A 13,319-nucleotide genomic window follows, 5' to 3' on the forward strand; every position below is an offset into this window, starting at 1 on the left:
CGAACATTGAAAAATTGACTAACTCTGTTGCATTAATAAAGCCCCTTGTTAAATGTATAAAACATCTCCATCAGTATTATCTTGTATTTCCATACAATGTTACATTAGGCTGTTACACATCTATTGTCAGAGAAGTACTTGCATAAATAGGTAAACCACCTTCATACGATCAAGGACAGAAAACAGGGCAAAGTGAGTATACTTATTTATTCAGTAAGTTATAGGTCAAAGTATTTGGTGAGTACATTTCTAACTCTTCTGGCTTCAGTCTCGTTGCTGTCTGTTCTGAAATTGTTAGGTTGTGTTCAAGAAAACAATGAAATAGTGTGCTGCTGTCACCATCCGTTCCCGCACGTCATGACAGCATTTTTAGATTTCTCCGGTTACCCCGTCCACACTGCTCCGGCCAATCTAGCGTTTTCAAAATTACACACTCTGGAGGCCGTTATAGAAAACCTCTGTTTTCGGTGGACTAAAACGCTGTTTTAGTGTGGATGGAGGGTCAAAACGAAGAGAAAAAGCTTCGGTTATGGATTTATCTGGTGCAGTGTGGACGTAGCCTGAGTTCCTCTAGCATTTTGAGTGTTTTGCTCAAGATCTCTAGCTTCTGCATTCCCTCTTGTGTTCCTGCCAATAATATGCTAGATTTTAATGTTAATCCAGCCTCTCTGAAGCACTTCGCCGTGGTATTAAGATGTATAGTCCCACTTGGATCTAGTGTTTAAAACTCTCTGCATTGCTCACGTCCTTGTATTGCTTCTACTTTTCTTCTTGCAACGAGCGTGCTTTTGATTTGCGCAGATTGTAAGAACATGATTCGTATTTCGATTTCAGAGTTTCAAATGAAGTGACAAAGTACTATCATAGCTGTTTTTCCATCTAAATGTTAAGGATTCAGTGGGATTCTTTAAAGTATGATCAAAAGAGCTTCTCTGTTGTTCTCATGAGAAATTAATTTTCAATTAATGCTACCTGAATGGATTAAATGTTTGTTAGTCTTATTGATGTGTATATGACTACACAGTGTACAATTCGAAACTATTTTAGAAATTATCAAAGTTCACTGGTCATTATTTCAAAATAGTCATTTTTTTCTTTCTGATTTCAGAACTCTTGCTGTAAATGTTTGCATGCAGTTATTAAGACTTCCAGTACCATTTATCTATGCTTAATAAGAACATTATTTCTTATATTGAGCTCTGTAAATTAATTTAGGTACAAAAATATATGTACAATTGCAAAATTCAATAATAATTAGAATAAAATGGTCTAAACTATGTTTTGCATGCATAATATATATTTTAAACTACATTGAATTTCAGCCAGGTCACATTTGTTTTTCCTCTGTTCACCTGCAGATGAATACTTCTCCAGCCACTTATTACTGTCGAGCACTGTGCATGAACAGAGTTTGGGACTGAATGACACATTGGATGCTTCAATAATAAAAAAGCAGGACAAAACTGTAAACGCAAGTTCCATGCAGTCAACTTTGCAGTCCAGTTTGAAGCTGGAAGAAGAAATTCACCTGAACTTTGAAGAGACCACAACACAAGTAAAAGATATCAGCTGGTCAGGAAAATTTGTGCTCTCTGATGACTTAGAATCCTCAGCTGCTTATAACAGCCTGGACATGGTCCCTTTATCACAATCTTTCACCACAGTCATTACTAAAGAATTCCAGCCAACAATGCCACTGCCTTCGATCACAGCAGTATCATCAGTATCTTCTAGTTTTTTGAGAAATAAAGCCACCAGTCAGTTGTCAGATCTCTTCATCTCATCAACTTTTTTCTCCAGTTCCAATTTGGTTCATTCGGTATCCTTTCTAGCTAAGTCTGCTATGCCGATTCTGCCACCAAGTGAACAATCATCTCAAGTTGTAAGTTCATTCTTTTCTTCATTTTTGGTCAGTAACCATGGTACATGGCAATCCACCGTCATTACGACACCAACAAATTGGAACAGCTTGGATTTTTTGGAGGAGTACAGTGAAACAGCTTTGCTTAATTACATTGATGTGGCATCCAATAGAACAAAGAGCCCTGTTAACTATACAGAAGGAGAAAATGAGCTATTTCCAATTTCAAATGGCATTGCATTACTAAATAGCACAGGAAAGTTTGAAATCATTGGAGAATCTACCATTGATCAAGTTGAAACTTTTCATATTGCTTTAACACCAGAACTTGTTTCTACAAGTTCAACGTCTGCCTTGCCTCCCTTGGAAACATCTGATGCTGCTTCATCTGAAAAGAATTCAATAAACTATGGAGTGATGTTAACTGAATTTAATAGGTCGATGCTTTCCATTCATTCGTTTTCATCACCTTCTACTCATGGAGCTATATCTTCTTCACATGGCTTGTCTCAGACACAGTTGTTTGATAATGATTTTGGATCTGGTGATAACCCGGAAATGACAACACTCAGTATATCAAAGACTGCTGAGTTTGTTCCAAACTCCAACTTGATTTTTGATTCATTTGATCCAGATTTACTAGAATCCCAAGTCTACAACACCTATTTTCTAACAAGAGCGGTTCCAACTGTTTCAACAAAATTCACAGCTTGGCCTGTGCCTTTGTTGATTTCCTCATCTTTGAACACCATCAATCCTCCAACAACCCATTCTTTAAATCAGAAATTGTTTTCATCAATTGAGGATAATTTAGTTATTAGTTCAGTTACTCCCTCTGTGTTGATAAGTGAAACCCCAGTATTGGTACCTACAGTCAATGAAAATTTTTCATTCATTGTAGCTGATATGAATCTAAAACCAACAGTATCACTGAAGGCAAATATAAGTTATCCTCCACAAGTTACAAGTTATTTAACAAATTTCATAGCAACTGATTCCCTTAAACCAACTAGTGGGTTAGACTCTTCAATGGACTTTGTTTCATCTTTGAGAAGTGTTTTGTCGATGGAATCGGGTTCTGTTTTGTCGACTGAATACTCAAGCTTATTTGAACAACAGATAGAAACTCCAACAATGTTTGAGACAGTATCTCCTGGAACATTATTTAGTATTTTAACACAGGAGTCCACATTGATAGAACCAGAGCCTACAGCATCTGATTTGTTGGTAGAAAACAGTAATAGTACAAATCTTGTCATAATTCTTGAATCTTCATTTAGCAAATCTTATTCCAGTAGTACTTTTGAAAGGACCTCTTTCTTTGAGGCATCATCACTTTCAGTTGATGAAGTACAACCCACATTAATACCATCTACTTATGAGTCAATTTTTACTGCCAATAGCACTACAATAGCTGATCACACTACTGAAAGTTTGGAGCACTCTTTGCCAAATGTCACGCTAGTCAGTTCCAGTTTGATGTCTTCTACAATTGCTACCACAGCAGATCCTTTAATTATTCTGAACTCTACTGTTGAAATGCCATTTTCTTATTTTCCAACTTCAACCGCACATGTCTTTCCAGATGTTCTCCCATCAACTACAGAGACAAGTTGGATTTCTGCTTCTCTCCTGTTGACTCCGCCTCCCCCATCAACTGGAAACTCTTCAAATCCTAACCCTGTGGAAACTTTGCCTGCAACAACCATTGCAATCCCAGTCCACAATCTCACAGCTACCCCAAACAGTGATATCACAACTGCGGTAAGCAGCAACACAGGTTCAAAACCACCCTTCCCCATGACAACCCAAACTACAGTTTCTGCAACAACCAAGAATTTTGTGTGTGACGTTAATGAACTCGATTCCTATCTTGTAAGAGCAGGTAAGCTATTTCAGTTGAATGTCCTAGATTTCACTGCACTGTGAAGGGCCTTTGTTCATGACATATGATTTGTTTGGTCATATTGAGACAAATTTAATAAAAGGATACATTGTGATCAGTATTAATGTAAAACTGTGCCATTGTGGTTGAGGATATTTTAAATGAGATTTGCATGAAACTGCAAGATGGGAACTATTTATTACAGACAGACATACTTTATTGATCCTGAGGGAAATTGGGTTTTGTTACAGTCGCACCAACCAAGAATAGTGTAGAAATATAGCAATATAAAACCATAAATTAAATAATAATAAGTAAATTATGGAAATAAGTTCAAGACCAACGTATTGGCTCAGGGTGTCTGACACTCCGAGGGAGGAGTTGTAAAGTTTGATGGCCCCAGGCAGGAATGACTTCCTATGACGCTCAGTGTTACATCTTGGTGGAATGAGTCTGGCTGAATGTACTCCTGTGCCTAACCAGTACACTATGGTGTGGATGGGAGACATTGTCCAAGATGGCATGCATCTTATGTAGTAAATTAGTCACAGAGTGTAAGATGCTTTTATCCAACTCCATTTTAGATTATTCATAGCCAGTTACATGACACACTAAACTTCATGCTGGCTTTACAATAAATTTGGAACAATAAAGTGGAACTTAAGTTAATTGGCCTTTTAGACGATTCGTCTGAAGATACCTTGTAACACTGACTACAGCTGGAGTTCTACGCAACTCCATAGTTCACAAGGGATGATAGCATTAATGTGTAAGTTGTCCTTTTTAAAGAAAACTTCAGATTAAATTCTGATAAGACATCTGCCAATTTATCTTCAATATCAATATATATTTATCACATCATTTATTAAGTGTGTAGTGAGACATATTAACCTAATTTTCAACTTGAGTTCACTGAAAATAAGTGACTTTCTCAGTTCAAGCAACAAATGTATTGTTTGGAATTGATTGCAAATATAAAGAGGTTATATTTGGTAGGTAGGTTGTTGGTTAAATCATATTTAGAGTACTGACTTAATTAAGCAAATATGCTAATGTATTGATAATGGGACAAGAGTTCTTAAACTAATAAGTTCAAGATCACACAGTATATACAACGCACCATGCACAACCACAATTAAATTGACAAATAATGTCAAATAGGTCAGTTTGGACATATTAGGCTTGAGTAAATTCAGCACATAATTAAAGTACTGATTCAGTAAAGCTGCTTCTCTTTGGGCTAACCCCTATTGACATTAATGGATCTGGGTTTGGGATTGTAACCAGCTTTAAATTCCTCAGCATCCACATCACCAAGAACCTCACATGGTCTGTACACACCAGCTGTGTAGTGAAAAGGCACAACAGTGCCTCTTTCACCTTAGGCAGTTGAGGAAGTTTGGTATAGACCCCCAAATCCTAAGAACTGTCTACAGGGGCACAGTTGAGAGCATCCTGACTGGCTGCATCACTGCCTGCTATGGGAACGGTATCTCCCTTAATTGGACGACTCTGCAGGGAGTGGTGCAGACAGCCCAGCGCATCTGTAGTTGTGAACTTCCCATGATTCAGGACATTTACAGATAGGTGTGAAAAAAAGGATCACTGGGCACCTCAGTCACCCCAACCATGGTCTATTCCAGCTGCTACCATCCAGGAAATGGTAGCACAACATGAAAGCCAGGACCAAAAGGCTCTGGGACAGCTTCTGTCACCAGGCCATCAGACTGTTCAATTCCCTCTGATTTGAGTGTGTTTCTATGTTCTATTGACTGTTCTATTTATTATAAATTATTATAAATTACTATGATTGCACATTGCACATTTAGATGGAGACATAATGTTAAAGATTTTTACTCATGTACGTGGGGGAAAAAAATAAAGTCAATTCAATTTCCAGCCTTGTCCTGTTTTCCAGCTCTAGGTCCACAGCCTGTTGCACTTCAAGTGCATAGCTAAGTGCTTTTTAAGCCTTTTGTCATAGGAAATGTTAAAGATCCTTCATCATCTTCATTTGTCATGAAACTATAATATACTGGCACCCGCAGACCAGCAGACTTTTCAAACTGATGGATGTTATTTCTATTACTACCCCAAAACATTTTTCACTTTATTTGTATGTTATCTTTTATTACAATATATTTCCAATGAGCAGGTAATTGTGAAGGAAGTTCAGGGACCAGTTGTAGACCTCTATCACTGGAATGGAAGAGAAAATCAGTCCTCAAACTCTACTACGTTTTATATCTATCCCTTCAGTTGTTTTTCTGCAGGGTAGAGGTAGATCTATTCTTATCCATGACTCACAAATTAATTTGCAGATAAATTTCCCTCTGCCTTATTTGTTTCAGAACTGAAACCTAAGCCATATTCTGTCCATTCTAATGCAGTTACCAATTTCCTGTTTCGGGATGATCAGAACCATAAGATTATTTGAGATGTAATTTATCATTTGGCACAAAAATTGAAAACCAAGAGAACAGAAGATGCTGGAAATCCAAAATAAAAACAGAAAATTCAGGAAATGTTTGAGCTTCACACCTTTTGTAGAGAGAAGAAGAATTAATGTTCCAGGTCAAAGACTCGTCATCAGAGTGGATTTTATAGGTCCTAGCTTATCTTCCATGTTTGTATTTCATGCTGTGGCTAATAAAGGAGAGTTTTCATAAGCCTCTTTAATCACTTTATCTTTCTCTCCTCCAGCATGTGGACATAGGTACAAGTTGTGGGATACTTTCCACGCTGTTTAATTTGTAACCAATTTGTAAATGAAAAATATACTATAAATTTATCTCAAATGAACAAACCCCAAAAAAGCAAATTAATAAAGCATATTCAGGAAATTATTATTTTGAAGGCTCGAATATATATTGCAGGGATGATAAATAGACATTTTCTGTCACACTAAACCAGAAAACTGGGACAGCAATTCCTTGCATCTGAGTGTAGTTTTACAAAATTAATTCTTCTTTCTTGATGAATTGTAACTTTTTGGATGGATGCCCTGCCTAGAGAAACCTCAGCAGTGTAATTAAATTCTTGACAAAGCAATTTTAAGAAATGGTCAGTACAATGAATGTTTAAAGAAGATAGGTTGCGTCATATTCATGCTTCTGGTACTCATTCAATTCAGTGGGCTGAATGATCCATTTGTTTTGTCAACATGCATACCAAAAAGAGTTGGGAGAATATTTTCATGAAAGAACCGCAAATATAGATTTTTGGATTGGATATGTTTTTGAGTTTGGTGCAGAACTTAATCTGGAATAACCAGAGTGCCTCCACTTGTTCCATGAAAATATAGGTAGGTCAAATTGCTTTTGTCACATACAGTTATATAGCAGTATGTTATTATGTACTATACAATTCCCCACTCACTAGAGTCAAGGTGAATTAACATTCTGCCTCGTAATTATGGAGGCGTTAAGCAAAATGATATTTATTGTGTCAAGTAATATCATTTCTCAACAATATAATTATTATTTACAATTTTTACTATTTTCAGTGCCAGAACAGCAGAAAAATGAATGTAAAATTGATGCTCATTTTCACATGATGAAATATTGCCTATCTCTTCCAGTGTTGTCAGATCACACACCTTTTACAGCAATATATTTTTAAATAGTCGCAGTCTGATACATAAGTTACCTGCCTGTAAAAGTATATATGTTGCTTGCAGACCAGTTTAGATATTAATAGCCTAAGCTTTATTTGTTTGTGTCAAATTCAGTAACAGTGCTCACTTAAAAATCCTTTCCTAATGTAGCTTTTTCTATCTTATAATATATTTGCTATTTAACACATGCACCAGATCTAACGAAGTAGAATGACATGTTTTCCGTGGGCTGCAGGAGAATCTAATCAAGAAAGACCAGAAAACATACCAACTTTTGTTTTTGAGGAATAATGGGATCTTAAGCATCAGCAAGAAAAAAAATCAGAACAGTTAAACTGGCATACCCCAAGGACAGCTCACACAATGTCCTTTAAAATTGTGTCTTCCATCAGGATGGGGATCAACCCACAGTCTTCAGACTTGAATTTAGCCAGGTTGACCCTGACTATTATTGACTGGCAGTGCAGCAGATTATTAGATCAGAGTACTTGGAGTATGCATAGTGCTGAAGTTTCAGCATGATGAGGTAGTACACCTTAGTTGGATCTATTTAAAAAGGGTTTGTTTATTTGGCTTTGACTTTGCTAGGAAAAAACTTAAAACGAATTGGAAACCTTCCTGATCTATGTGAACCATCTGTGCTATTTGCTTTCCCAAGTTGTTGGTCAAATTCAGGCCATGTGAAAGTTTATTGGAAACATTTTAGAAAAGGCAACTTGCAGGATTGGTAGTGTCTGTAATGATTTTTCCTGCCTATTTCTTTCTCCGTTCTGCAACTAATGACCTTTACTGCAGATTACTGAGGGAAGGATTAAATTCATTTTGTTGGTTAAAAGAATGACACAACATTATGGGCCAAATGGCCTGTACTATGCTGTAATATTCTATGCTCTATATACTTGGGACATACCTGAGTTACTACTTCTCATTCATAATGACCAACACTTGTTCCACATTCCCTGTTTAACGTGGTAGATTATTTCAGAGTCCTCTTCCTTCAGGGTCAGTTACATTGTTTGGTACACAAGAATAGCATATAGTCAGGTATGGAAGACAGATTTTCTTTTATAAAGAACACTGAACCAACAGTGTTTTTGTGACAATTAAGTGAAGATGATCGCTGTTGCTAAGACAGATTTAATTAACTGATTTTAAATTCTTCAGCTGTCTTAATAAAATTGAAATTTTTGCTTCCACGTTATTGAGCCAGACAATATTGACTTGGTCTGCAAAACCGGAGTCACTGCTCATTGCTGCTACTGACTTAAGCACTGAATTCTGTCCAATGTATTAAAGTTAGCCATGCATATTAATTTCATTTTATTCCTCATGTATTTTTATTGACACTTCCTCCCTAATTGTGCTGGACACAATTACACTGAGTATCATTGATAACCTTATAATTCATATCTTTGTCATGTGGTAGAACTTTGTGCACCCAGGAGAAAGTCACATTATTTTGAGTTGTTATACAAGCTTCACACAGCAGCATTCAGCCAGGGTGGATGTAGAAAGCCAGTGTTTCAATATGTTTGCACACTGATTTCAGCATTAAGCTCTAATTAAGGATTGGGTTGCAGGTATCATTGCCTGGTGATCCCAATCCTGCAATGTCTCTTGATTTTATTTTATTTTATTCATTGATATAGTGCGGCATTGGCCCTTCCGACCCTTTGGTCCTTGGTACCCCAGTAACCCCCGACAATCACAATTAACCCTAACCTAATCACAGGGCAATTTACAGTGACCATTTAACCTATCTGGTACATCTTTGGACTGTGAGAGGATAATAGAGAAACTGGGGAAAACCCACACATTCCTCAGGGAGGACATTCATCTTCACTTAATTGTCACATCCTTACAGAATGGCACCAAAATGAACTCCAAACTCCAGAACATCCCGAGTTGTAATCACATTGTGCTAATCACTATACTACCGTCCCTCATAATAGAAGACAAAGCTGGGGGTGGAGTATTGTTAAGTTTAAGCTTCCAGATATCTTCAACATTTAGAGGTAGATATAACTAAAATTAAAAAAAAACACTAAGTTAAATAAAAACATTTTAGAAATATAAATAAAAGTAATGCAAAAAAGGTGCCTTTCCCATTCTAAACTTCTAAACTCCGAATTCCTAAACTGTTGTCCTCCACAACATCTCCTCCATGATCACAATCAGCACAAGTGCACCACAAGGCTCCAATGCTCCAATTAAGTTTGCTGATGGCACCGCTATTGGCCAAATGAAAGGTGGTGAAGAATCAGCATATAAGAGAGAGATTGAAAATCTGGTTGAATGGTACCACAACAACAACCTCTCACTCAACATCAGTGAAGCCAAAGAGCAGATTATTGCCTGTGGGGAAAGAAACCATGGTTCATGAGCCAGTCCTCATTAGAGGATCAGAGCTGGAGAGGATCAAATCTTTAAATTACTTGGATTTATCATCTCTGGATAGTGTATGGTGGCATACGTTCTTTGATAATGAATTTATTTTGAACTTTGAACTTACAAACCTAATTGAAGTCAGTGAGAATTTGGTTCCTATGCTGGTCAGACAATGTTCCAGATGGTGATTTTTCCCAATGTTATGCAGTAGGCTGTACTGACAGATTAGGTTCCCCAAACCCGTCAGTCAGTTCTATACTTGAGTGTTTCTCAGCACAGGCCAGGACTGACTTCATTACAGCTGGGTATGGAAACACCAAACACTTCTGAATGGAAAATCCTACAAAAAAAGTAGTAGATTAGGCCCAGTCCATCATGAGTAAAGTACTCCCAACCATTGAGCACATCTACATGAAATACTATTGTAAGAAAGCAGCATACATCATCAGGGATCCCCACCACCCAGGAAAAGCGCTGTTCTCTTTGCTACCATCAGGAAGAAGGCACAAGAGCCTCAGGACTTGCACCTCCCGGTACAAGAAATTACTTCCTGTCAACCATCAGGCTCTTGAACAAATGATGATAACTGCACTCAACTTCACTACTAATAATTGAAATGTTCCCACAACCAATGAACTCACTTTCAAGGGCTCTTCATCTCATGTTCTCATTATTTGTTGCTATTTACAGTATTTATATTTGCAATTGCACATTTTGTTGTCTTCTACGCTATGGTTGATCTTTCATCGATCCTGTTGTCGTTACTGTTTTTTTAGATTTGTTGAGAACACCCACAAAAGAGTGAATGTGAGGATCGTACAGGCACAGTGCTTATAAAAAGAATTCATCCCCACCCGGGGATTTCATGTTTAATTGTGTTACAACATTGAATTACAGTGGATTTATTTTGGCTTTTTTTGACACTGATCAACAGAAAAAGACTTTTTTGTATCAAAATGAAAACATCTCTACACAGTGATCTAAATTAATTACAATTATAAGACACAAAATAATTGATTGCGTAAGTATTTGCCCCCTTTAATATGACGCACCAAATCATTACTGATGTAGCAAATTGGTTATAGAAGTCATATAATTAGTTAAATGGAGATTACAGTGTGCTGTCAAAGTGTTTCAATTGATCATAGTAAAAATACACCTGTATCTGGAAGGAACAACTGCTGGTGAGTCAGTATCCTGGCAAAAACTACATTAAGAAGACAAATGAACACTCCAGGCAACTCTGCGAAAAGATACTGAAAGCACAAGTCAGGAGATGGATGTAAGAATATTTCCAAGTCACTGAATATCCCTTGCAGTACAGTTAAGTCAATTATCAAGAAATGGAAAGAATATGGCACAGCTGTAAATATGCCTAGAGCAGGATGTCCTCAAGAACTGAGTGACAGTGCAAGAAGGAGACTAGTGAGGGAGGCTAGCAAGAGACCTAGGACAGTTCCGGAGGAGTTTCAAGCCTCAGTGTCTGAGATGGGAGAGACTGCACATACAACAGCTGTTACCCGGGTGCTTCACCAGTTGCAGCTTTATGGGAGAGTGGCAAAGAGAAAGCCACTGTTGGAAAAAAAAACTCAAATGAAATCTCTGCTGGAGTTTGCCAGAAGGGATGTAAGAGACTGAAGTTAGCAGGAGGACCAAAATTGAGCTTTCTGGCCATCAGACTTATCACAATGTTTGATGTAAGCCAAATGCCACACTTCATCAAAAGCACGCCATCCCCAATGTGAAGCTTTACTGCAGCAAGTCCTGGAAGGCTTGTGAAGGTAGGGGGTAAAATGCAGCAAAATACAGGGAAATCCTGAAGGAAAACCTGATGCAGTCTTCAAGAGAACTGTGACTTGGGAGAATATTTGTTTTCCAACAAGACAATGACCCCAAGCATAAATCAAAACTATACAGGAGTGGCTTAAAAACAACTAAGTTAATGTCCTGGAGTGGCCAAGTCAGAGTCTAGACCTCAATCCAATTGAGAATGGCTGAACTTGAAAAGGGCTGATCACTCACGATTCCCATGCGACCTGACAGGGCTTCATCAGTTTTGAAAAGAAGAATGGTGTAGCGGTGTGCTACACGCAGCGCTAAAATTACGACACGGAGTCGGTAACTTCAGTCGAAGGAAAAACTTTATTCGAAATCCTCAGCCTCACTTTTAAGCCTCCCTCAACCTGCCCCCCGTGGCGCAGAGGCTCCAAAGCTCTGTGCTCGGAAACCCCTGTAGGCTATCTAATTGTGAGCCGGTTCGGATGTGCCAGGAAATGGGTCGCCACATAACCCCCCCCCCCCCAGAACCGGCGATACACCCCCCAATGTCCACAGTCTGGACCAGAACCTGCTTGGGAGGTCGGCCTCTGCGCCGAGGTGCCGGAAACTCGGCCGGTTGCGCCAGGTCCACATGGGCCGGTTTGAGGCGGTCCACCGTGAAAACCTCCTCTTTTCCCCCCAACGTCCAGCACGAACGTGGACCCGTTGTTCCGGAGCACCGTAAACGGCCCCTCGTATGGCCGCTGCAGCGGTGGCCGATGCCCGCCCCTTCATACAAACACAAACTTACAGTTCTGTAGGTCTTTGGGTACGCAGGTCGGGTGCCGCCCGTGCTGTGAAGTGGGTATGGGGGCCAGTTTACCGAGCTTCTCGCGTAGTCTGCCCAGGACTGCTGCGGGATCTTCCTCTTGCCCCCGTGGGGCTGGTAGGAACTCCCCAGGGGCACGCCGTATACCAACTCGGCCGACGAGGCGTGCAGGTCGTCCTTGGGCGCTGTGCGGATGCCGAGTAGGACCCAGGGAAGCTCATCCGCCCAGTTGGCTCCTCAAAGGCGGGCCATGAGGGCCGACTTCAGGTGACGGTGGAAATGCTCCACTAGCCCGTTCGACTGTGGGTGGTAGGCAGTGGTGTGGTGCAGCTGAGTCCCCAAAAGGCTGGCCATAGCTGACCACAGGCTGGAGGTGAACTGGGCGCCTCTGTCGGAGGTAATGTGGGCTGGTACACCAAAGCGAGATATCCAGGTGGCGATCAGGGCTCGGGCGCAAGATTCGGAGGTGGTGTCGGTGAGCGGGACCGCCTCTGGCCATCTTGTGAACAGGTCCACGATAGTCAGGATAGTCGCGCTCTGCGCGACACTGGCAGGGGCCCCACGATATCCACATGAATGTGGTCGAAACGCCAGTGGGCGGGATGGAACTGCTGCGGTGGGGCTTTGGTGTGCCGCTGCACCTTGGCCGTCTGGCAGTGCATGCACGTTTTGGCCCATTCACTGACCTGTTTGCGGAGTCCGTGCCAAACGAACCTGCTGGAAACCATCCGGACAGTTGTCCGGATGGGGGGATGTGCCAAGTTATGAATGGAGTCGAAAACACGGCGCCGCCAGGCTGCTGGGACGACGGGACGGGGCTGGCCGGTGGCGACGTCACAGAGTAGGGTCTTCTCACCCGGGCCCACGGGGAGGTCCTGGAGCTGCAAACCGGAGACTGCGGTTCTGTAACTCGGAATCTCCTCATCCGCCTGCTGCGCCTCTGCCAGTGCCTCAAAGTCTACCCCTTGGGAAAGGGCATGAA

The 13,319-nt window shown here is 40.2% G+C and overlaps 1 protein-coding gene across 6 annotated transcripts in view; it reads left to right on the plus strand.

Moving 5' to 3' along the window:
• LOC132398401 (UPF0606 protein KIAA1549-like) overlaps positions 1 to 13,319 on the plus strand; it is a 277,859-nt gene that overhangs the window by 118,089 nt on the left and 146,451 nt on the right. For 5 of the 6 annotated variants that reach the window (XM_059977777.1, XM_059977775.1, XM_059977776.1 and 2 more), the window contains one exon: positions 1,359 to 3,746. The exons of the other annotated variant lie outside the window; for it this stretch is intronic. In XM_059977777.1, coding sequence (XP_059833760.1) covers positions 1,359 to 3,746 — 2,388 coding nt within the window. The remainder of the gene's footprint in view (positions 1 to 1,358; positions 3,747 to 13,319) is intronic. 6 annotated transcript variants of the gene reach the window in all.

This window comes from Hypanus sabinus, chromosome 8 (genome assembly GCF_030144855.1).
Source record: "Hypanus sabinus isolate sHypSab1 chromosome 8, sHypSab1.hap1, whole genome shotgun sequence".
Classification (NCBI taxonomy): domain Eukaryota; kingdom Metazoa; phylum Chordata; class Chondrichthyes; order Myliobatiformes; family Dasyatidae; genus Hypanus; species Hypanus sabinus.